Genomic DNA, 26,434 nt, shown 5'->3' on the forward strand with positions numbered 1-26,434 from the left:
CCGTAGCTCAGTTCACTGGCGCTTAATCAGTAAGCAGCGGGCTATGGCCTAACGAAGCTGGCGATCGCAAATCACTGGCAAGAATACATATGAATTTCGCATTTGCTCTCAGGACCAGGAAAAAAGCTTGTTATTTGTAAGTTACTGCGGGTGGTCTATATTGATAAATGTCTGTGATTCCGGTATTGGTTTGTAACTGAAGTCAAATCGTCCGTCGCGAACGCCATCTGCGCCCGATGGTGGCGACAGCGGTGCTGAGGGACTCTAGATGACGTCTAGCATTCGGCGCTCGCGTCCACCCTCCATTCTACCCGACGCACCATATGTCCAGGTGGTGAGGGAGGGGGTGGGGCACGACTTTTGATGCAGAGTGACGACAAAATGACTTTGCACATTTGTCGACTGACACCGAGTTTCAAGGTCGCATGTTGCATCGCGGTTAGGGTGAAACGAGCTTGTCCCTTTGATATTACATCTGACAAGCAAGAATATAATTGTCATTCTTGGCTTGTTTCACCAGCAGTAATTTAATCTCTGTTCTTTCGTTACCTCCTAACCACACCGTCGGAAATCGCGAATTATTCGGAAACAAACAGCCATCATTTCTGACAAGTACTCGTAACAATGTAAGCTTTACGTCGTCTGGAGGGACTGCGGTTGAATGACTGGTATTTTAGTGAGTTTCGATGTGGTCTCTCTCTTCACTCGTGTTCCTCTGTCTGATTCGTTGCGGTTAATTGAAGCCAGGTTTGGTGCTGAATTAACTAATCTCTTTAGGCATGTGTTGACATCCACTTACTTTTTATTTAATGACCAGTATTACGAACAGACAGATGGAGTTGCAGTTGCAATGGGTAGTCCGTTGTCTCCCGTGATCGCAAATTTGTTTATGGAAGACTTCGAGGAACGTGCAATGGAGTCGGCGCCTTTGAAACCCGCCTGTTTCTTTAGATACGTTGACGATACCTTCGTTGTTTGGCCTCATGGTAGGGAGAATTTGAATGTATTTGTAGAACATCTGAACTCGATCCACCCGAACATTCGTTTTACGATGGAGGTGGAAGAGGATGGTTGCCTTCCCTTTCTCGACGTGTTGGTTAGGAGGAAGGATTATGGATCATTGTGACATGCAGTCTACAGGAAACGTACTCACACCGACTTGTACTTACAGGCTAATAGTTGTCACCATCCGGCTCAGCGTGAACGGGTACTTCGTATTTTGGTACACAGGGCACAGTCGTTTCCGATGCTGAGACTTTACCAGTTGAGCTGCCCCATCTTGAAGTTACGTTTCGTCAAAATGGTTATAGTGATAGACAGATTGAACGTGCGTTGCGCTATCGACCAACTGTACATCTAGTGATTAACGATAATTCTGAGTCGACACCTAAGTCTGCTGCATTTTTGCATTACGTAGGAAACACTTCCAACAAGATCGGCCGTATTTTACGGAAATACAATGTGAAATGTGTGTTCCGACCTCCATCTAAAATTAGAGTCCTTTTGAGTTCTGTTAAGGATGATCTTGGTCTGCGTAAGGCGCGTGTATATCGCATTCCTTGTAGCTGCGGCATGGCGTATATTCGTCAAACCGATGTACTGAGCATAAACGGCACACACGATTACAACAGCCAAGTAGATCTGCTATTGCCGAACATTGCTTGGATACTGGTCACCCCATGTTATACAATAACACCGAGATATTGGCATGCACGTACAGCTATTGGGACAGTGTTACTAAGGAGGCAGTTTACATTAAATTAGCGAGCAATCTCGTTAACAGGGATGGAGGTTTTTGTTTAAACTGTTTGGAATCCGGCTCTCTCCCATGTCAAAAAACAGAGGGACAGAGTCAATGCAACCACACCTGAGAGTTCGTAGTCTCACTATCGCTATCTCTGACTCTGGTCATCTTTGGTGACAATAGTGTCCAGTGTGTGTTATCTTTACTGCATCAGTCCGATAACCGAGGTTTTAAATTTGCATGTACGTCACCTGTCCGTTGCAGTTTGCCTTGAAAATGGCGGGGTGTTCTCCCGCCGAAATATCGGCGGTCGCTGGAAGTGTTACCTGGATGAATTCCCGGAAGTTATTTGAAAAATGTAAGCTGTGCTCTTAGGTCCTTGCTTAACCACTCCCGCGGAAATTGCAACATATTCGGAAAAAAATATTCACACCCGCGGAAATCGCAACATATTCGGAAAAAATAGCCAAATATTTGTGTCCAGCAAGAATACAAACGTTATTGCTTTTCTTTTTAATGAGAGTAAAGTCACAAAATCGAAGAAACTCACCCGCGAGAGAGTGCTCTGTTACACGTAAATAACATCGAATATTGCACAACATACAGCGTGATTCAGCTGCTCCTACGGTTGTTGCTGTCGCTTTTATGCAACCCGTAATGTTATATCTGGCCTCACGCGCGAGCTTTTAGTATTCTGTCTCTCGCTATGCGCAAAATGCTAGTCCTACAGTAAAAATGAACAGGACCTTTTTGTAGGAAATTTAATGTAGTTCAATTTTGTACTGGGATACATTTTTGCTAGAGGCCGTAATTTTCGAGTTAATCAAGAAAATCGTACGAAAGTGACCTTCAAGCCCACCCACACCCTTATACTCAGCTCCCACTGGTCAGGATTCCTAGATGTTGCTCGTGGCAGTCCCTCCTACCACTGTACAAAAATTCGCGACTGCACGAATTGTTTCCCATATTCGACCTTCTTTCGTCTTCACTGTATGGCCTTATTACGACACCGGCTTAATCGAGCATTTATAAATTATAGAATTGACGTTTCCGTCAATTTTACCGTACGATTTTGTGAATTTTTACAGCATAAAACAAACAGTTACACCATTGTATTCGTCAGGCCTTCTGACATTGAAACTACTGTGCTTGTAAGGGTTAAGTTTGAGTCGAATGGTCAACGTAATTAGTTTTGGCGTGACGTTTACAAAACAAGTTTTTCTTTCATTACTCTAATGGGCACATTTAAACTGATAATGTCAACGAAATAGGCGAATATGCTGGTGGTGTAATATCCCCCACTCAATAGAGACCAAAATTGCTCGAACATCGGAAGAAGTTCGTGCAGTTGGAAATTTTTGTACAGTGGCAGGAGGGAGTACTATGAACAACATATTAGAAATCTGACTGGTAAGGAACGAGTGTGGGGGTCGAGGTGCGTTTACAGGTCACTTTTGCACATTTCCTTGAATAACTCGAGTGATAACGTACTCCTATACAAAATTTAACTACGTTACGTTTCCTACAGAAAGGTCACGTTCATTTTTTCTGTAGGACTAATAGCTTACGCGTAGCGAGGGAGAGAATATAAAAATCCCGCGCGTGGCTTTTGAAGGCTAGATAAAACATTGCGGGTTGCATAAAACGACATCGGAAGGCTTAGCTGACTCACTTGTTAAAGGGGGTGAAGGCCGTACAGTCCAAAATCGGTATGCCAATCAGGCAAAAATTGCCGTTTGATTAAACACCGTCCCGTTTTACATGAAGTAGTCCATAACTGCCTGATGCACATCCTCGTCGACAGGAATGACTGACCGTTCAAGGCCTTTTTGAAGGGACCGAAGATGTGATAATCGAATGGGGGGAGATCAGGACTATAGGTCGGGTGTTCGAGTGCCTCCCACTTGTCTGTAATGAAGAGGCTGCCTCACAGATCGAACGCCGTCTTCTGTCAGACCGCGACCAGTACGGAACTTGGTGCACCATTGCCATAACGATAAATTTCGACAGACATGCTGCCCCATAGACATTATTTGTTCACCTATTGATGTCTAGCGATGTTTGTCCTTCGGTGGTTAAGAAAAGAACGTTGATCCTGTTTGGACGCATTTGGTAATAACGACATCATAGCTAACATCCCGCTTTTGCCGCATGCACGTCGGAAACGCAGAAATGCCACACTTAATTCCTTGGCTACATGTCGGTACTTATATACCTGCATCGAAGTCGCGCAATATTGCATATAAGCTGTAGCAGCGGCCTCAAATGGGGGACTTTTATCGCGCCTGTTATTATGTAATCATTTTGTGGTCGAGGCTCATTCTTTGTCTGTGTTTGCTCTTAATATGTAACAAGGAAATCTGGTTCCGCCTTGAGAAAACACAATTTTTCTTGTTTTGCTAGCCATACATGTTTCGGAAAAGTTTCTGCATCGTAACACACACTCATGAGTGAAACAGTTTGTGTGAGGAAACTCCACTCAGACACCCTGTAGCAGCACGAAAACACTAGACCTGCAAAAAATGACATAGTGGAAGGGAATAATTGAAGCTGTGCTGCAGATGCCAAACAGATTTGTGGACACCAGTATGTAATAACACGATTATCAATAAACCCCACTGAAGATGGAGAGACTTCTCCGAAACGTGTATGGATGGTAAAACAAGAAACATTGTATTTGCCCTTTATTAAATTAATAAGAAAGTCACAGAACTTTTTAAAATGCGAAAAGGGTGGGGAGGGGGAAGGGAATTAATATATAGTAAGACACGAACCTACTTCCGTATATTCGCTAACTGCATACCTTTATACACTACGCTATGGTGAATTCATGCAACTTTTGAACATAATGACCGATGTATCATTAACTGAGACGTGTTTTTGATAAATCTGCAACGTTCCGTTCCCTTGAACATAGTACTATCATAACACACAACTTATAATACGAAAATAACGAAATAATTGAATCCAGTATAGTACCTCCTCCTTCATTTGTCAAGTGCTATCCATTTTAGTGCTCTAATCGATTATACGCAAGACAAATCATTTTGAAGTCACTCCACAGGAAGAGTTATGGCAAGAAAGGAAGAATGTATCGATTGTTGGTGTCAATAACGATCATCCTCCTTTACCTCCTCTGCATTACTGCAGATGACGTCTCACTGAGCACATTTGTTCCGTGCATGCAGTACACGTGAGGCGCCTAGTTGTTTCCACTGCAATGTGTGGAATACGAAGGTTCTGTTATAGTTCACTAACCTGCTGCCTTCAAGTTGATGTCCACAGCACAGAAAACAGCAGCAGTTCGTAGGTTCTGTATCTTGAGGCTGAAACTGACTTGAAGTGAGGTTCTGTTCTGAAATAATGTATCACTTCTTTGGGATGCCACTCGCGTATTTTCATATAGCCACACGAGAAGACTACATGATCTTAGTACAACAAAGTACACGATCAAACACAATGTTTACGAGAAAATGTATCTTTACACTATTTGTGGCACGTGTCTATGCCTCATGACTACCGGAGTGAATCTTTCAATACTGAGTACTGGCAAACACATCCTGCGACAGATGACATGTCTGTTCTCTTCGACTGCCTAATGCAGACTGGCGAACAGGAACTTAAATAAAAATTGGAAACACATCCTACGACAGGCAACATGTCTGTTTTTCTCTGCTGCCTAATCCAGAGTGACGAATAGTCCGAAACACTTCGCGCGCGCCATACCAGAAAAGGCGTGACCGGAACGCTTCCGAAGTGTTTCGTCTGCAATTTCGTCAGTCTTTTGTTTTTGATTTAAATTGTTTTTAATAATTCTAAAAGAACTGATTGATAGTCAGTTGTTGAGAGATATTTATATTAAATAGTGAAGTCATTCCAATGAGTAGTTTAACTAATAATAATAACTATACTTTAACGTTTTGGCGCCCTTGCTCCGAACACAGTAGGCAATCACAGAGCAGTAGCACTATGCAGGCGGTCTTTCTCACTGGAATGGTACCGAATCTAACATCTGTCAAAGGTACCTCACACCACATTTCGTCATCTGTATACTTCTTGCATCTCCAGGGCTCTGGGAACAGCTTCTTGGAGCCTAATATGATGGCTGACTAAGCCAGAAACAGGGCCCGCCCGGTTGGTCGTGCGGTCTAACGCACGGCTTTCTGGGCGGGAAGGAGCGCCTGGTCCCCGGCACGACTTGTGTCGAGGTCCGGTGAACCAGCCGGTCTGTGGATGGTTTTTAGGCGGTTTTCCATCTGCCTCGGCGAATGCGGGCTGGTTCCCCTTATTCCGCCTCAGTTACACTATGTCGGCGATTGCTGCGCAAACAAGTTCTCCACGTACGGGTACACCACCATTACTCTACCACGCAAACATAGGGGTTACACTCGTCTGTTGTGAGACGTTCCCTGGGAGGGTCCACCGAGGGCCGAGCCGCACAATAACCCTGGCTTCGTGTGGAGCGTCGGAGGGGTGAAATGGACTGCGGTAGTCGTCGTGGGGTTGCGGACCACTGCGGCTTCGGCGGGGACGGAGCCTCTCCGTCGTTTCTAGGTCCCCGGTTAACATACGATACAATACAATAGAATCCAGAAATATTACAGAGTCGAGTGAAACGAACGTCTCCTGAGTACAAAGGAAGCGCAATGTAGCAAAGACGATCATTCTAGAGGTTTCACGTGAAGATATTGGCAAGGTACACTGTCGAAACACCTTGTTTCGAAAAGGCTTGGCACCAGGGGGCAACACGAATTTTTTAACTGCTTGACAAATGCATGGAAAGGATGATCGCAGCCCTCAGTGTCGTTAAGTGTTGTGTGTAAGGTGTTCAGAGCGCAGCGCGTGTAGAGCGGAGCGGCGTGTGCTGTTGGCAGGCGGCGGCGAGCCTGCAGCGCGTGTCGTCCTACCACGCGTCCGGCTCGGACTCCGGCAACGGGTCGGGCGACTCGGCGCAGAGCTCGGCGGCCGACGCCACCGACTGCTCGCAGGCGCAGGCGCAGCACCGCGGCGTCGTGATCAAGAACCCGCGCTACCGCACCGAGTACGACTCGGCCGCCGAGGACTCGCTGCTGCTGTCCGTGCCCGAGCCGGAGCCGCCGTCCGCCTTCGACCTGGAGAGCGCCTCCACGCTGCTGCTGCCCGTCATCGAGAACAAGCCGCTCGACCCGTCCGCCCTGCAGGTGCGGCGCGCGCGCTCCTCTCTCTCCACCTCGCACACCTCTTACCGCCATCCTCTCTCTTCTTTTATCTCCTTCTTCCTCATTTACTAGCTTAGCTTCCGGTACTTTGCTCGCGTAGTCTGCACAGACCTTTTTCTTTTTATTTAACCGAATTTTTATGTTGTTCACAAGTTCCAACATCTTCCAAACTTTTGACGCTAATTAACGTCACAGAAGCAAGGCCTTTTGCTCATGTGTACTTCTCACTGAAAAACGATTCTGGTAGCTGGAGTCCAAGATTTATGTGGTGATATTTCAATAGAACTCATCTCCTGACACACACATTACTGGCCATTAAAATTGCTACACCACGAAGATGACGTTCTACAGACGCCAAATTTAACGGACAGGAAGATGATGCTACGATATCCAAATTATTAGCATTTCAGAGCATTCACACAAGGTTGGTGCCAGTGGCGACACCTATAACGGGCTGACACGAAAAAAGTTTCCAAGCGATTTCTCATACACAAACAGCAGTTCACCGGCGTTGCTTGGTGAAACGTTGTTGTGATGCCTCGTGTAAGAAGGAGAAATGCGTACCATCACGTTTCCGACTTTGATAAAGGTCGAATTGTAGCCTATCGCGATTGCTGTTTATCGTATCGCGACATTGCTGCTCGCGTTGGTCGAGATCCAATGACTGTTAGCAGAATACGCAATCGGTGGGTTCAGGAGGGTAATACGGAACGCCGTGCTGGATCTCAACGGCCTCGTGCATCTTATCTGCATGGCTGTAACGGATCGTGCAGTCATGTCTCGATCCCTGAGTCAACAGATGGGGACGTTTGCAAGACAACAACCATCTGCACAAACAGTTCCACGACGTTTGCAGCAGCATGGACTATAAGCTCGGAGACCGTGGCTGCGGTTACCCTTGACGATGCATCACGGACAAGAGCGTCTGCGATGGTGTATCAACAACGAACGAACAATGAATACCCGTTTGTCATCTGCATTTCTTTTTAGTGTACCAATTTTAATGGCCAGTACTGTATTCTTTTTTATATCTAACCCAGAAGTGAAATACAAATTTTCATAGATTTAGCTTTAAAAATTGTTCTTAACATAACGAAATATTTTCTTAAAAATTTCGGCCGTCTATTTCACCCCTAAGGAGTTGAATTTCCAAAACATAGTGGCACATGTATTGTTTAATTTCTGACAGAGAACCTAAATACCAGTTTTTGTAGATTTAGCTTTAAATATGATTCCACAATGAAACATTTTCGAAAACATTTCACCCCTGTATCACCCCCTTAGGTGCTGAATTTCCAGAAATGCTGAAACACGTATTTCTTTATTTCTGACAGAGAAACCAAATACCAATTTTCATATGTCTGGCTTCAAAAGTGCCTTAATAACGAAATTTTTTCAAAAAACGTTTCATACCGTATTTCACTCCGTTAGGGGTGGAATTTCGAAAAATCACTTCTTAAACGACGCCTACAGTACCAGATTAACACCCATCCATTCTGTCATTAGCGATTTGAGCTGAACGATGATTGAGCTGGAAGACGATGAGTGAGGGAGTGAGTTGGTCGGGACATTGCCTTTTATATATAAGAGAAGATTGCTGGTATACATACGAGACATGCACAGAAAACAGAGTGCCGAGACTCTGACGCAGAAAATGATTTTTTTTTCGACGAAGTTGGCATTCCTGCATTCAAGGGCTAGGTACTGGCAGTAGATCACTCACTTGTCTCAGTCAGTCAGTCAGTCAGCTGAAAACTCTTGTTGTAGTGGTATGTTGAAATCATTGTCTGTGTCCCGAATCCCGCCAGCTCAGAGATGAGGTGGGTAATCCGGTTGCGAAGGTAGGGTTTAAGATTAGAGTAAAACATCCCGTCAACACCGCGACTGTTGGAGGCAGAGCACAAGCTTGGGTTCCAAAACAATGGGGAAGGAAACTGACCTTGCCCTTTTCAAAGGAACCATACTGACCTTTGCCTGGAACTATTCAGGGAAATCACAGAAAATCTAATAGTGGATGGCCAGATTTGGATCTTAACAGTCATTGTCCCGAATTCGAGTCTAGCGTGCCAATCACTGCAACACCTCTCTCGGTTAGACCGGTTGTGTTGTGGTGTTACCGGCAGTCTACGCATGGGATGGTAATTCCCTAGTCTGACTGGTGCTAATATCAGAGAAATGGTGTAGAATGACACAAAGTCGTGCTTGGTGTGCAGTATGGTGTTACTACCTTATGGGAGTCGGACATTGTCGACTAGAACCTTGAATACAAGTATCTGTGCCTACATATACCCATACGATCCAACATAGCGTCACTGTCACATTCGAATGCCCCACAAATCTGGATATTGCACGATTCGACCAGCCAGCGAAATGGAGATTCACTATGTGGGTGCTTTCAAACTGTGTCAGGTGCTGATAACGCAGTCTCATACGAGTACACGGCCTCATCCTTCACAGTGAACACTCAGCATGTGACTCTCTACACATCCTTCATGTGCGCTGCCATGCCTAGTAAAATGAAATGAAATGATTGTATGGCATTGTTGGCTGGGAGGCCCCTTCCGGGCGAGGGCGGCCACCAGGCTGCAAGTTTTATTTCAGGTGACGCCACATTGGGCGACTTACATGTCGCATGTCGGTGATGATGAGTAAAACACAACACCCACTCCACGAGCGGAGAAAATCTGCAACCTGGCCGGGAACGATAGCCAGGCCCACTGCATGGGAGGCAAGCACGTAACCTCTCGGTTAAACAGGCTGGTGCTAATACACTAATGCTCTCTAGTCTCCGTCATACCTTTCAAACAGAACTGCTGGCCATTGGGATTCAGTTCGAAGCAGGGTTCATCACTGAAGACATTTCTACTCCAGTCAGTGAGATTTTAGGCCAAAGTCGTGTCTCAAGACTCCCCGGACATCAAGGACACCAACCTGGCTGTCGCCCGCTATACTGCTCGGCATCTAGGACTGATAGTGAGGGGTGCCATTCCATTTCATAGCAGGACCCCTTTGGTTGTCATCCGCCGCAGCCTTACAGCACACCAGTATGTTGACGATATTCTGCACCCAGTTAGCTGCCATTCATGGCAAACGATTCTGGGCTTACGTATCAGCAAGATGATACATGCCAGCTCACACAAGGCGAGAGTTCTGCTGCTTCTCTTCGTGCTTGCCGAATCTTACCTTGTCCAGCAAGGTCGCCAGATCTCTCCCCAATAGAAAACGTTTTTGCTGACTAGGACAATATTCCATTCTTAAGTCAGTAGTGGCCCGTAACTGCACATTCACAATTCTCTCTCAAAAGTGCCATACACTTTCCCGTTAAAATTCTGTGAGGGTGCTTTGGGAAACCTCAGGAACCAGCGTGCAAAGATCATTCAGGGTGATCCGCCGCTCTTCAGGCATGCTTTTCTCAACCTTTAACACTGTCTCCTCAGAAATTGACGGTCTCCCGCTCCTTTGTTCGTCGTGAATTTCGGTCCGACCAGCTGCAAACACTCTACACCAATTACGAACATTTTTGACATCGAAGCACGACTCACCATACACTTCCGTCAATTGGCGATAGATTTCAATCGGCCGCAGTGCGCACTTGGCGATAACATCCAACGGGAGCTCCATTCTCAACGGCTAAAAAGCCAAGACTGAGCACCTCAGCGCGGCGTGCGCATGTTTACACACAGCGCGTGAAGCACTACAGTGTGACCAACTGCCACACAAACAGAGTTCTGTTGAGATCTTACTTTTGGGGTTACCCTCGTACATATAGCCTACATCGTATGTAGAACAACTGGAGAACTTCCAATTCTTTTATTTCATTGCACCCCCGTTTCTCCGTCATCCATAAACTATTGATTTCGTTCATAACCTCTTCCTGCGTAAGATGTAGCTGGGAAGGATGTGATACCTCTACCATTTTGGTAATTTTCGGCGCTGTTTTGTTTTCATCCATAATCGTAGTTTGCATAGTTCTCACCATACAGTGAGATAAATTGTAAAAAATAAATTTTCTCTATACATGTGGGACGAAAATTCGACAAAAACAACGTCCGCCACCTCGTCTAACTTTTCAGTAATCAAAATTATCTCGCAAACACGTTCTATGCTTGACAAACACGCCAAACAGCACCGTACGCGGTCAACAGTATGGCAAACAGTGTGCAGTTTGACAAACTGTTTGATCGTGTACGGGGCCTTCAACTGCTACGGACCTCTGAGGGTGACGCGGGCGTTTTTGTGCGCATGCGCAGGCGGTGCGGCGGCAGCTGCAGGAGACGGGTCCGCGCGTGCTGGCGGCCCATTTGACGCGCGTCGACCTCTCGCTGCTGCTCGACGCTGCAGACCTCGGGCTCGGCATCGCCTGCGGACTCGAGCTCGTCACGCTGCCGCACGGCCGACAGCTGCGCCTCGACCTCATCGAGAGGCAAGTACAAGCACAAGCACAAGCAATCGCTCTGCTGGCTAGCGCTCCGATCAGGGCGTTCCCCACACCACACTTGGACTAAACGCCCCTCCCTACACACGAACCAATTTATCGGTCGGTCGGCCGACCGACCGACCGATTTCGTGGAGATTAGATTCAGTTTCCGTTCCAGAGAGATTCTCGTGGATGTGGAACATGTCAGAAAGCATAACATAAAAACAAAAAAACGAGGGGTTACGCAAAAAAACAGGAATTATTTTTTAAAAGCTATATATTGTCGAATTGTTTACAAGACAACCTCCTTCAGAATGCTTGCCATTATAACTGATTCATTTTTCCCACCGGTGCTTCCACTGTCCGAAACATTCTTTGTAGTATGCAATTTTGTCATGTGATGACATGATGGAGACCGTGGCTGTTATTCGAAGACAAATGTTGATGGTGTTAGGACAGCAACCAGCCACAAATTTACTTTCAGTTCCTTTATTCAAAGGGTACCGTTACCGGTTTCGAATCGTAGTGATTCATCTTCAGCCAGTTTACACGCTTTCCTTATAACATGTGGTGTGTTTTTTTTTGTTTTTTTTTACAGATTAATTGTCCTAAAATATAGATAATTATAAGCACGCCATACACAGATGGTTGCGTTACAGATTTTCGTTGCATGTGACTTACGTGAAAGTCGGTTTGGAGTGTTTGTTTTCATAACATTTGTCCAACAGATGTGAATACATTCCCACTGCATTCTTATTGTTGCACACGTAAATTTTTCTCACTGCACATTTTAGATTTGTCACCGAAAAGATTTCTACCACGCACCACACGGTTTGATACATACAAAGAGCTTACAAACATATGAGTATCAAAGATGCTATGGTATATCGTAACATTTGAAGATGTCCTATGTTTGGAAAGGATCATATATTCGCTTACGCAACTGAAATGCCTTTTACACTAGTACAGAGACATTGATTTTTTCAGTTGATTCTGTTGCTTTAAGACTTGGTAATTTGAACAAATCTGCATTTGCAGCCCATATTGCAGAAGAAAAGCATTCAGTGGGAAACATTGAGAACAACTTAAAAATTTTACTTCTAGCAGAAAAAGGAGCCACTATGAATATATTAGAAGAAATAGAAATACACACACACAAAAACAGCACCCCAGACTATATCCTTAATGAAGAAAGAGAGTTAGCTAATACGCCTTTCCTGAAAAATTTCCAAAAATTATTTTCCAACCTCCAAAGCAAATAATATAAGTACGGCTGTCTGCAGATCAAGTAACAAATTTATATGTTACAATAATTCTCATGATGCTAAATGTAATTAAATAATGTACTATTTTACCTATACACTACAAAAAAACAACTTTATAATTAATGTAACAGAATCAACTGAAAAAATCAATGTCTCTGTATTAGTGTAAAAGGCATTTCAGTTGCGTAAGTGAATATATGATCCTTTCCAAACATAGGACATCTTTAAATGTTACGATATATCATAGCATCTTTGATACTCATATGTTTGTAAGCTCTTTGTATGTATCAAAATATGTGGTGCGTGACAGAAATCTTCTCAGTGACAAATCTAAAGTGTTCAGTGAGAAAAATTTACGCGTGCAACAATAAGAATGCAGTGGAAAAAAGAACAAAACAACGCTAGCTAAAACAGTCACTGCGCGCACGTAGAACACGCCAGATCGACAACACAGGCGGCACTGAACTGGCAATGAGTTGAGTTGTGCTACACACGCCTAGCGGCAGAAATGCGTACTACACAAGCTCCGCCCACGGCGATGTCATTCCTTTTTTCCCTCGTAATACTTACTGCTCTGATTTTCGAGATATTGTCAAAATATGTGAATACGTTACAGTAAACTGGAAGTACTGCTGTGAGAATGAAACATAGTTATGCACTTAAAAGCTGGTTGCAACATTAAAACAGTTTGAGCAGCATTGTTACCCGGTAGAAAACAAAATATCTCATTTTGGACTGTTGTGACCAAGTGCTGTCAAAATGGAAATCTAACAGTCCCTGTTAAGATGTTCATCTGTAGAGAAGAAGGAGTTGCCTATCAAGAAGTCTTTGTCCGCATCTCGTGGTCGTGCGGTAGCGTTCTCGCTTCCCGCGCCCGGGTTCCCGGGTTCGATTCCCGGCGGGGTCAGGGATTTTCTCTGCCTCGTGATGACTGGGTGTTGTGTGCTGTCCTTAGGTTAGTTAGGTTTAAGTAGTTCTAGGGGACTGATGACCATAGATGTTAAGTCCCATTGTGCTCAGAGCCATTTGAACCATTTGAAGAAGTCTTTCAAACTCTGTTTAAATTGTGCTTTATCTGAAACCAGGCTTTTAATGGTTGATGGAAATTTATTGGAAATGTGTGTTCCTGAATATTGGACCCCTTTTTGGGCCAAGGTAAGTCATTTTAGGTTTTTGTGTAGATTGTTCTTATTCCTAGTAGTATACCTATGTATTGAGCTGTTTGTTGAAATACTGAGCAGCAGAGATTAGAATACCCAGTTCCTTGAACAGTTTCCTACATGATGTTCTTGAATTTACGTCACAAATGAGTGTGGCAGCCAACACACATACCGACTGACGGCACTCAGCGATTACAGAGCTGACCTACTGTGCTTTATTTATATTTACTTCATTGTGTTTATGTTCTACATGATCCAGTTTTTTCACGCACAAACAAAAACGGGAGTTTGGTTTGTTCAAATGGCTCTGAGCACTATGGGACTTAACATCTGAGGTCATCAGTCCCCTAAAACTTAGAACTACTTAAACCAAACTAACCTAAGGACATCACACACATCCATGCCCGAGGCAGGACTCGAACCTGCGACCGTAGCAGTCACGCGGTTCCATACTGAAGCACCTAGAAACGCTCGGCCACAGCGGCCGGCTTGCTTTGTCTGCTTCAAAGGTAACAAGACAAAAAAAGCCTAGAGAAAGCTGTGGGCAAAGAAGTGGCCAATGCAAGGAAAGAAATTTACCCACACTCTGTTACTTAAGAAGCTGGGAACCGATGATTTTCGTAATTATTTAAGAATGGGTGACTCGTGCATTTCAGATCTGCTGTACATCATCAAACCAATCTTAACGGATTAGAATACAGTCTTCAGAGAGGCTGTGAGATGCGAGGAAAGGCTGTTAGCTACATTACTGTTTCTAATCACTGCAGAAGTTACGATGATCTCAAATTCAGTGCTGTTGTATCCCCACAATTATTGACTAAAATTATTCCTGAAACCTGCACCGTGATTTATAGTTGCCTGAGGAAAGTCCAGCGAAATAAATGAAACAAAAGATGTTCATGTAGACTTTATTAATTTATTTATGTATGCAGTATAAAAGATGACCTGTAAGTTTAAGAAACGCATTTCAAATTCGAAGAAGAAAGATTACACGTGGCGCTGGTGGACATTATCTAACAAATACAACAACAGATACATAAGAAATCAAGAATTTAGTAACTGTTAGAACTACACACATCAAAAAAAGTTTTGCGTCACCCCAGTTCCCAGAACTCCTGACGACAGACCTTGACTGTAGGTATTGTATCATAGACACAGTCCCTTTGACTGTTCAGAGATGTCACTAAACCCACCAAAGATGTAAACAGCCATGTATGAGCAGCGCCTATTAGGCGGAGGGGGTCCGACATCCGATCAGTTCGTCATTCCACCAGGAAGGAGGTACAGGGCTCGTGTTGTCAGTAGTTCAACCGTGCCTGGACGGTCAGTACCGCGGTTAGATCGCGTCCGGATTGTAATTTTGTGCCAGGAAGGGCTCTCAACAAGGGAAGTGTCCAAGCGTCTCGGAGTGAACAAAAGCGATGTTGTTCGGACATGGAAGATATACAGAGAGACAAGAACTGTCGATGACATTCCTCGCTCAGCCTCCCCCCCCCCCCCCCCAAGGGCTACTACTACAGTGGATGACCACTATCTACGAATTATGGCTCGGAGGAACCCTGACAGCAACGCCACCATGTTGAATAATGCTTTTCTTGCTGCCACAGGACGTCGTGTTACGACTCAAACAGTGCGCAATAGGCTGCATTATGCGCAACTTCACTCCCGACGTCCATTGCGAGATCCATCTTTGCAACCACGATACCATGCAGCGCGGTACAGATGGGCCCAGCAACATGTCGAATGGACCGCTCAGGACTGGAATCACGTTCTGTTCACCGAGGAGTGTCGCATATGCCTTCAACCAGACAATCGTCGGAGACATGTTTGGAGGCAACCCGGTCAGGCTGAACGCCTTAGACACAATGTCCAGCGGTGCAGCAAGGTGGAGGTTCCCTGCTGCTTTGGGGTGGCATTATGTGGGGTCGACGTACGCCGCTGGTGATCATGGAAGGCGCCGTAACGGCTGTACGATACGTGAATGCCATCCTCCGACCAATAGACTGCGCTCGACTAGATTGGCCAGCATGTTCTTCAAAACTGAACCCTACCGAACATGCCTGGGATAGATTACAAAGGGCTTTTTATGGACGACGTGGCACACCAACCACTCTGAGGGACCTACGCCTAATCGCCGTTGAGATATGGGGCAATCTGGACCAAAGTGCCTTGATGAACTTTTGGATAGTATGTCACGACGAATACAGGCATGCATCAATGCAAGAGGACGTGCTGCTGGGTATTAAAGGTACTGGTTTGTACAGCAATCTGGACCAACCATCTCTGGACCACCATCTCTGAAGGTCTCGGTGCACAGTGATACAACATCCATGTGTGGTTTTCATGAGCAATAAAAAGGGCGGAAATGATGTTTATGTTGATCTCTATTCCAATTTTCTCAGAACCGAGCTGAAGCAAAACTTTTTTTGATGTGTGTATAAAAATTATCCGACACTTTGTGATACTTAAGTTTCTCCCGGCGTATTTGTTCAGCGAACAGTCCACGGGTATACTGCCGCTTCATAGTGTCCAACGGGCACAATATTTCGGCGATCAAACACGTCGCCATGGTCAGGTGCGGTGACGAACTGAGCTCCTAAGGGCTCGCGGCCGGCTACTAATATCCCACACCCCCGCGAGCCGTTCCGTCCGCGGTCCTCGCCAGCGGCCGCACGTCGACATCGGTGATGGCGTTGATGCAAGTTCTCTGTCGGCTCTGGTCGCCAGATCGTTTTGTCTGCTGATAGTCTTCTCAATTAAACTCAGTCCTGGTTCCCAGGCCTTGCTAAGATAATAGCCGCAATCTCGGTTGATGAAATCATCCGTGGTACGAATTTTTGTGGCCCCTCTAACGACGCTGTCCCAGTATTTGGAAGTCTGTGCCAAGATCCTGTTATGTTCGTACATCATCGCGCGATTCGCAGACAAACAGTGCTCTGCGACCGCTGACTTGTTGCGATACATCAGTCGAGTGTGCCTCTGGTGTTCTCGGTAACGATCTTCGACGGTGAGCACTGTCTGTCCGATATATGTCTTCCCACATGACATGGAATCGTATACGCCGGCCTTCCGCAAATCGAGATCATCTTTGACACTTACCAATAATGCTCGTGTTTTATGGGCGGGCAAAAGACGATTTTTACTCGGTGCTACTTCAATATGCATACGGTTTTTCCCGATAGTGCGCCAGTGTACGGTATAAAGGCAGTGGCTGCCTGTTCCTCCATGGCTTCTTTGGTCTCCATAGACAGTACTGTTGCGGTGGGGCGGAGAGCGCGCCTGATCTGCCATTCTGGGCGCCCGTTTTTTCGGAATACAGTTCTGGGGTGTTCCAGCTCCTGGGCAGACTCTCTACGTCTGAAATGGAGCGCGTCCTGCGTATAGTGTTTTTAGAACCCCACTCCTCTGCGAAGGGTGGTGGCAGCTCTCTGCGTGCACATACAAATCAGTGTGCGTTTTCTTCCGATAAACACCGTGACCCAGGGTGCCATCGGCTCTTCTCTTGAGCATGACGTCCAGGAATGATCATCTTCTTTCTTCTTCAGTCTCCACATTGAATTTGGAGTTCAGATGTGTAAGGACGTCAAGGAGTTTGCCCATTCCATAGAGCCAGATGACGAACGTGTCATCCACATAAATGAAAAACACGTGGGTTTCCACTTTAAAGAGGCCAGGGCTTTCTCCTCGAAGTACTCCATATACAAACTCGCGACCACAGGCGAGAGTGGGCTGCCCATTGCGACTCCTTCCATTTGTTCGTATTATTCTCCATTAAACAGAAAATATGTGCTGGTCAGGGCATGCCTGAAAAGGTCGGTCGTCTTCTCGTCAAATTTCTGACCAACAAGCTCTAGTGGCTCTCGTAGAGCTAGCTACCAGTGAGTAATGAAACGACGTCAAAACTCACCAGGACATCAGAGGCTTTCACCCTGTTTTACAAAATCCACAGAATTGCGGATGTGGTTGGTGCATTTACTCACAAAAGGGGTTAATATTTCCGTACAATAGGCCGCAAAGCCACCTCATAAAGTCTTGGCGCTAGAGGTCCTTGAGGTGACAGTTTCTTGGCGAAACCCTCTGGCAAACGTGCGTCTTTTAAAAGAGCCCTAGTCTTGTTCTCCACCTTTTTTGTGGGGTTAGCGTTGATCTACCTGTAGGAGTCGTCATCTATCGGGCTCTGCATATTCTCAATGCAGTCCTTGTGGGAAAGAACAACAGCAGCGTTGCCTTTGTCAGCGGGTAACACGACAATCTCAGAGCATTCTCTCGGGTCCCGAATCGCCACCCGCTCTCTGCTGGTAATATTTGACTTTATAGGATTAGTTCTCGTCGGAGCATGGCAGGTTTCACGACGTACTTCTTCCACTGTTTCAGGCGGTAGTTGCGCCGCAACTGTGCTGACAATGTCCGCAACCGATGTGTTCTTAGGGATGGGAGCAAAGCTAAGTCCCTTCTCCAGAACTGAAACCGCATCGTTACTCGGCTCATTGTCAGTCAGACTGATGACTGTCTTGCACGGGGCCTCAAGTGGTGGTATGTCAGAGAGAAATATCATCCATTGCATGTCGATATTTCGGTTTTAAGATTTCATTTCCGATAAGTATCGGAAATAAAACGCAAAAAGAGAAATACAGATCATCGATGGACTTTAATTCGCTCTATGTGCCGCACGAAACCATTATGGATTCATTAAAAAAATGAAAAAATCCTTCATTTCTTGCATCTATATCGCTTTACTTCTTGCACTACGTGTCCCACATGAATGAGCAGTTTTCAAATTTCTCCATAAACAGTTACTGAAGACGAACGTGAAAGTTCGTCGCTCAGTCGGTCAAAACGCCTACGTACGCACAATTTTTCGGTAGGACGATCGGTTGATTGCTGCTCGTGTAAGTGCCTTAAGCGGTCAGCACAAACTGCCATGGAAGTCACCAGTACAGTGGTTCAGCTTTTTCTGGCAGTTTCTTGACTGCATATAGCGTTTTACAAGTTGTAGCAGCACCGAGCATAATGCATGTATTCATGACGTCTGCAGAGGAACTAATTCTTTCTCAAGAGATCTTGAGGGCACTATTTGGTTAAAAACGATTGATAATTTCATATCTTACAGTTTCACATCAATACTTGCAACACACTTGTTGTTATGGTGATGGCGGTTGGTCCGAGGACATGTCTGATGCAGCTCTCAACATTAATGTATCATGTTGTGCAAGTCTCTTCATCTTTGCATTACTCCTGCACAATACATCCATTTGAACCTGCTTACTGTTGGTAAGTCTTCCTCAACAGTTTTTACCACCCTCACATCCATTACCAAACTGACGATTCCTTGATGTCTCAGCATGTTTCCTTCTGACCAACACCTTCATTAGTCAAATTCAGCCATAAATTTCTTTTATACCCAGCTCGATTCAGTACCACCTCATTAGTTATCCCCCTGTGTAACCTTAAGCTTTCTTCTGCAGTGTCACGTTTAAAAAATCTTTTGTCCTTGTCTTGTGTATACTGTTTATCATTGACATTTCACTTCTGTATATGGCAACAATGCAGACAATGACATCCAAAAAAGACTTTCTAAAACTTAAAATTCATATTATATGTTAAAATATGTCTCTTTTTCAGAAAGCTACTCTTGCTGTTCTTAGTCAAGCTATCTTTTCACAACTGGTCACAGTTATCAGTACATTTCTGATTTAAGTACTGTAACCCATTCGTATACTTCGCATTTAAAAAAAAGAAGTAATGCACTCTAGATAATACACTGCTGCATAAGGAATGTGGCTAACGTACCGAGAATATTTTTAAAGCTGAAAGCGAGATACTGTACACTCGGCTTGGTGGTTGATGGGAGCGACCGTAAATGGGAAACGCGTTTTCTGTCTCTCCCAACAGCCAACGCAGTGACTGTCAACTTAGTTTGCGCGTAATACATAGTTCCGGTGAAGAGTACGTAGATTTCATATAGCGGTAGTATGCTGCGCCATGTTCCTTTCGAACTTGCCAGTGCAGGTTAACATCCATCCAGATTAATATCTACCGGCATATTTATCTTTGCAACAGATATTGTCATCTGCAGTGTGAATGCGAAATTCACCAGACAGCTTCGAATAACGGTTACTGGTAGTAATGTGATGACATCAGTTTAAAGAAAGAGTAAATACAGATGGTTCAATGATGTTGCATGTCTCCTCGGTTTAATAAGAAAACAAAACATAATTTCTCTTTCTTTTGATTACATGTTAGGAACATGTAGGACTTTTTCTTTTAATGATGTCATTTCTGCGGAATCAGTTCAGCTTGGAACTAAGAAATGAAATAAAAATTTAGGGTGTCATAAGATAATGCCTGGTGTATACACAGAGGCTGTTGGCTAGCGATGATCAGTATTCCGTTTTCCACTATGAAAAACGAGATTATAAATCGCAATAAAATAATTTCAGGCCATTCTGAACTAAACGAGAAACCATTTTTCATCTAGATAAGCCTGCGGCATCAGGATACTATTTTAGTAATAGCATCTTTTTAAATTTGTCAGACACCCACCAACTTCTTTTTCTGGAAAGGAATTCAACATTAATTGATAACTTTTTAAGTTCCCCCTACTGTTTTCGATCCGAAGGTTAAACACCTATTATGTAAATATGTCCATCCCTCTTTATTTCTTTGTCTTTTATTCCAGTCAACATACTTGATTCTTTCGTCCAGGCAGAAGTCCCTTCCTACTTGGACATTTTGTTTCATAATCTTGGTCTTCTCTGTCTCTGCAAACAGCAGATGTTTTGAAAGGATACGTCAGCATACATACAACCTTCTGTCTTTTCGTCACTGTGTTTATCGTCAGTACCTGTCGCATTCTCAGGAGTCACTGGCACTGGTAATTCTTCACTGTGACGGACAGACCTTATAGCGGACGGAAAATTGGAACATAATATTTCTTTTTCCTGCTGATTCTCGCAAAATAATAGAAACAGCAGATACCAGATATTCTTTTCACCAGAACTGGTGATTTCTCAAACTGGGGAACAATCAAGAATGGTGTGCCGCAAGGTTCAGTCTTTGGTCCTCTGCTGTACTTAATATATATTAATGACTTGGCCATTCCATATTCACGAAGATTCAAAGCTGGTACTTCTTGCCGATGATACAAGTATAGCTATCACACCCGACAGACAAGAATTAACTGGTGAAATTCTAAACGATGTTTTTCAGAAAATCATTAAGTGGTTCTCTGCAAATGGGCTCTCATTAAACTTTGACAAAACACAGTATATACAGTTCCACACAGTAAATGGAATGACACCATTAATAAATATAGACTTCGATCAGAAATCGATAACTAAGGTAGAATATTCAAAATTTCTGGGTGTATGCATTGATGAAGGGTTGAACTGGAAAAAACACACTGAGGATCTGCTGAAACGTTTGAGTTCAGCTACTTATGCTATTAGGGCCATTGCAAATTTTTGGTGATATACATCTCAGTAAATTAGCTTTCCACGCCTATTTTCATTCTCTGCTTTCGTATGGCATCATATTCTGGGGTAACTCATCATTGAGTGAAAGAGTGTTCATTGCGCAAAAGCGTGTAATCAGAATAATTGCTGGAGCTCATCCAAGATCATCCTGCAGACACTTATTTTAAGAGCTAGAGATCTTCACTGTAGTCTCACAATATATATATTCACTTATGAAATTTGTTATTAACAATTCAAACGAATTCAAAAGTAATAGTAGTGTACATGGCTACAACACTAGGAGAAAGGATGATCTTCACTACTCAAGGTTAAATCTAACTTTGGCTGAGAAGGGGGTAAATTGTGCTGCCACAAAAGTCTTTGGTCACTTACCTAATAGCATCAAAAGTCTGTCAGACAGCCATATAGCATTTAAAAGGAAATTAAAAGAATTCCTTAATGGCAACTCCTTCTACTCATTAGATGAATTTTTTGGATATAGTAAGTGGGTAATTTCCCAACCCCACAAAAAAAAATAAAAAAATTAAAAATATTGAGTGTCATGTAATATTTTGTGTAATGTAATATCTTGTATAGACACCTTTTATTAACCTGACACGTTCCACATCATTACGAAGTGTCGTATTCATGATCTATGGAACAAGTACTACTCTAATCTAACCAGCCAGTCTGTAGTGAAAAACATCTCGGACAGCATTTCATGTCACAAACTTTAGACCAAAAAGAAGTTCGCAGCGCTTAGCAAAAGGATTAAATTTTGGTTTTTACATAAGCGGAGTGAATTTCCCGCTGACAAAAGCGGAGTGAAGCTCTCGCTGACATCCCAAAAATTATTTATGCTATTTTCAGAGGTGGAAAGTATTCTTCCTTGATTAACAGAATACACAAAAACGTTCACAAATGTAGAACAACAAGTGGTCACTTTCAACAACTCTTGTCACAATTCTCAATACTTAAGCAAATGTTAACTAAGATGACGCAATGCGATTCTGTGTGACTGATGACAACGTTGCTAAACTTCATTTATTGGAGATGGATTTCTGGACTGAGGGTCATGTACGAGAAGTCCTTGTACGTAATTCGATTGTTCGAAGAATCACAACTCAGAATACCTAAATTAAACCACAACAAAGTAATCAAAGAGTAGCGTTTTCAGGGAAGTGGACAGATAGAGGGTAGCATTTCACAAGAAAACTTGGTCCTAAAAGCGACATTTTGTTTCATTTTCGAACACAGAGCTCACATCTGCGCTAATAAAATCATTCACAGTTTTGTGACAAAAATGTAGTTATCCAACATAATAGAAAACTCGTGTCTTTATCAGAAGATATATTAATACGACAGAACACAGGATATATTTCAGTATATTGTGCCCCAGTCTTCAAGGTGCCGCTGCCCTCGTGGCAAACTTCTTTGTAGTGTAGGCTACCAAGTTCTAACCGGCTCCACCGCGGTGAATTTCATTCACCAAAGAACCACGTTCTGCAGTCAAACTTCACTTCCCCAGTATTCTAACAATAAATCGAGGCCTGCTATTGGCTTTACTTAACAACTGAGCCTCAGGGATCGTTCCATGCTGATGTCCCTACTTAATTTATTCCCAGGGCTCGACGTAATTGGCTCCATTTGTGATATATTAACTCCTGAAGTCAAGTGCTGCCACGTTTTTATGTTTTGTGAGGTGGACAGCTTTACAATTCTCCAAAATAAGAGATTATTGACGGTCATCGCGCCACGTTGATATCTTGTCAAACTTAGTTTTTATAGTAAAAACCCTATTTACTCAAGCGACTGTTTTGATTCAATCGACTACTCGTAAGTAAGTCTATTGCAGCGCCCTTGGCGTTTTATTCCTGTACTGAATCTCATTTTTCACGAGTGGTCGTTTTAGTTTGAACGGCAGCGCCAAAATTCCATGGGCTGCCAGAGCTGTCTGCCAACGTAGGAAGTTCACACATTCTCGCCGAAATCACTCCTGTCTCCCTTTCACCTGAACGGTCAAAGTGAGGTTGTGAGGGACCATCCTTTTTACGAAAAAAATTGAAATATGGTAATTGGCTGTAGGAACAAGCAACAGTAATAGAGTTTACTAATGACAAAAGCAAAATTTGTGGTGGATGTTCCTGGCAGAGGTCGTATGGCAAATTGTCCTTAGTCCTGAGGGCTGAAAGAATAGGAAAAGGGTCGTCAAAACATCCACATTTATTTGCTTGAGAAAACATATACATACAAACACACCAAACAATATTTAGAAGGCAATAAATAACACTTTCTTACTTCATACTTTCTTTCTTTGTATCTTGCTTTCTTTCTGAGGGCTGGAAAACATCTAAAATTATTTACCTCGATAAACAGATCTGACTTTTTCACCGTTGAAACAATTTTCATTCAAATCGTTTACCTATTTAAGTTCTTATTTATACATCGTGTAGGCTTCTTCTTCTAGGTACTTTAAAACGTAAACAGCCTCTTGCTTTCACATATTTCGTCCGTTTTGAAAGAATCCTAGTGGGAAAAATACCAGGCCATCGAGCTACCTTCGCAGTGTATCACGAAAACAAATCAAATAACAAAATTTAAGAACACACAAATTCCATTACTGTGGCACGAATGAGTTTGGCGAGAATAGACTCCTACACCTGCAAACTGAGTTGACACTCGGCGCGGTGGCTGATGGAAGCGACTGTAAATGGCAAATCCTTTTACTGTCGCTATCATTAGCAACCGCGCCGAAATTCAACTTAATTTGCACATAGCCCGCTAGTCTCCTGTTTCCGCACGTGTGCTGTCTACTGTACACCAGTGGCCAAGAAAAAACTCCACAATCAGTACAGTCATTTACGTCACTGATGCACTCGCGATGTGGTTGGCTGCTGATTTACGCAAGCAAATGCCGCCCACTCACAATGAGAAATTGGTTTGACCAGAAAAGTCGCTCGTCTAAAATGGGCTTAACACTTCCCCATAGATGACCGTCCACTATTATAATTGTTTGGATCACAGCAGGAATTACTTCTTCGCCTATGGACGACCCTTCATACCAGATAATGTGCAGCGTTCTGCCTGCGAAGAGCATCGCAAACCAGTCACAGACCTGGCTAGATATCTCATACCGCCGAATTTCAGTTAGTGTGCGTCGAGATAGCCAGCCGCTGTGGCCGAGCGGTTCTAGGCGTTTCAGTCTGGAACCGCGCGACCGGTACGGTCGCAGGTTCGAATCCTGCCTCGCGCGTGGATGTGTGTGCTGTCCTTAGGTTAGTTAGGTTTAAGTAGTTCTAGCTTCTGTGGGACTGATGACCTCAGATGTTAAGTCCCATAGCCCTCAGAGCCATTTGAACCATTTTGCGTCTAGGTGGTAACCAATCAAAACACGTACGAAAGTCTGGGAACATTGAATCAATCTGGCCCAGGAAATTGTGCGAAAAATGCGAATGCGACCCGCAGGATCTGTATTCTCATAATCGATGCCGTTGTCCACAGAGGATGACAGTTTTCATATTTCTGCATTCACATACACACTCTGCAAAGCACGGGTTAGTATTTCTTCCCGTTTCAGTCGCGTGGCGTGGGAGGAATGACTATTCCCATGTCTCTGTGCGAGCTTTAATTCTTCACCGAGTACTGGTTCCTGAAACTTTGTAAGTAGATTTTCTACATCTACATCTACATCTACATCCATACTCCGCAAGCCACCTGACGGTGTGTGGCGGAGGGTACTTTGAGTACCTCTATCGGTTCTCCCTTCCATTCCAGTCTCGTATTGTTCGTGGAAAGAAGGATTGTCGGTATGCTTCTGTGTGGGCTCTAATCTCTCTGATTTTATCCTGATGGTCTCTTCGCGAGATAGACGTAGGAGGGAGCAATATACTGCTGGAGTCTTCGGTGAAGGTATGTTCTCGAAACTTTAACAAAAGCCCGTACCGAGCTACTGAGCGTCTCTCCTGCAGAGTCTTCCACTGGAGTTTATCTATCATCTCCGTAACGCTTTCGCGATTACTAAATGATCCTGTAACGAAGCGCGCTGCTCTCCGTTGGATCTTCTCTATCTCTTCTATCAACCCTATCTGGTACGGATCCCACACCGCTGAGCAGTATTCAAGCAGTGGGCGAACAAGCGTACTGTAACCTACTTCCTTTGTTTTCGGATTGCATTTCCTTAGGATTCTTCCAATGACTCTCAGTCTGGCATCTGCTTTACCGACGATCAACTTTATGTGACCATTCCATTTTAAATCACTCCTAATGCGTACTCCCAGATAATTTATGGAATTAACTGCTTCCAGTTGCCGACCTGCTATTTCGTAGCTAAATGATAAGGGATCTATCTTTCTATGTATTCGCAGCACACTACACTTGTCTACATTAAGATTCAGTTGCCATTCCCTGCACCATGCGTCAATTCGCTGCAGGTCCTCCTGCATTTCAGTACAATTTTCCATTGTTACAACCTCTCGATACACCACAGCATCATCTGCAAAAAGCCTCAGTGAACTTCCGATGTCATCCACCAGGTCATTTATGTATATTGTGAACAGCAACGGTCCCATGACACTCCCCTGTGGCACACCTGAAATCACTTTTACTTCGGAAGACTTCTCTCCATTGAGAATGACATGCTGCGTTCTGTTATCTAGGAACTCCTCAATCCAATCACACAATTGGTCTGATAGTCCATATGCTCTTATTTTGTTCATTAAACGACTGTGGGGAACTGTATCGAACGCCTTGCGGAAGTCAAGAAGCACGGCATCTACCTGTGAACCCGTGTCTATGGCCCTCTGAGTCTCGTGAACGAATAGCGCGAGCTGGGTTTCACACGACCGTCTTTTTCGAAACCCATGCTGATTCCTACAGAGTAGATTTCTAGTCTCCAGGAAAGTCATTATACTCGAACATAATACGTGTTCCAAAATTCTACAACTGATCGACGTTAGAGATATAGGTCTATAGTTCTGCACATCTGTTCGACGTCCCTTCTTGAAAACGGGGATGACCTGTGCCCTTTTCCAATCCTTTGGAACGCTGCGCTCTTCTAGAGACCTGCGGTACACCTATGCAAGAAGGGGGGGGGGGGGGGGCAAGTTCCTTCGCGTACTCTGTGTAAAATAGAATTTTCGAGGGGTAATTGGCGTTTATCCTCACGCGACTGCTTCATCTTACGATTTACCTAAGAAT

The 26,434-nt window shown here is 44.1% G+C and overlaps 1 protein-coding gene across 1 annotated transcript in view; it reads left to right on the forward strand.

Annotated features, from left to right (window-relative positions):
* The window catches only part of LOC126485103 (breast cancer anti-estrogen resistance protein 3 homolog), a 1,126,433-nt gene that overhangs the window by 1,067,196 nt on the left and 32,803 nt on the right, over positions 1–26,434 (forward strand). Inside the window, exons 10-11 of the mRNA XM_050108726.1 lie at positions 6,619–6,924; positions 11,193–11,365. Coding sequence (XP_049964683.1) covers positions 6,619–6,924; positions 11,193–11,365 — 479 coding nt within the window. The remainder of the gene's footprint in view (positions 1–6,618; positions 6,925–11,192; positions 11,366–26,434) is intronic.

Source organism: Schistocerca serialis, chromosome 6 (genome assembly GCF_023864345.2).
Source record: "Schistocerca serialis cubense isolate TAMUIC-IGC-003099 chromosome 6, iqSchSeri2.2, whole genome shotgun sequence".
NCBI classification, from domain to species: domain Eukaryota; kingdom Metazoa; phylum Arthropoda; class Insecta; order Orthoptera; family Acrididae; genus Schistocerca; species Schistocerca serialis.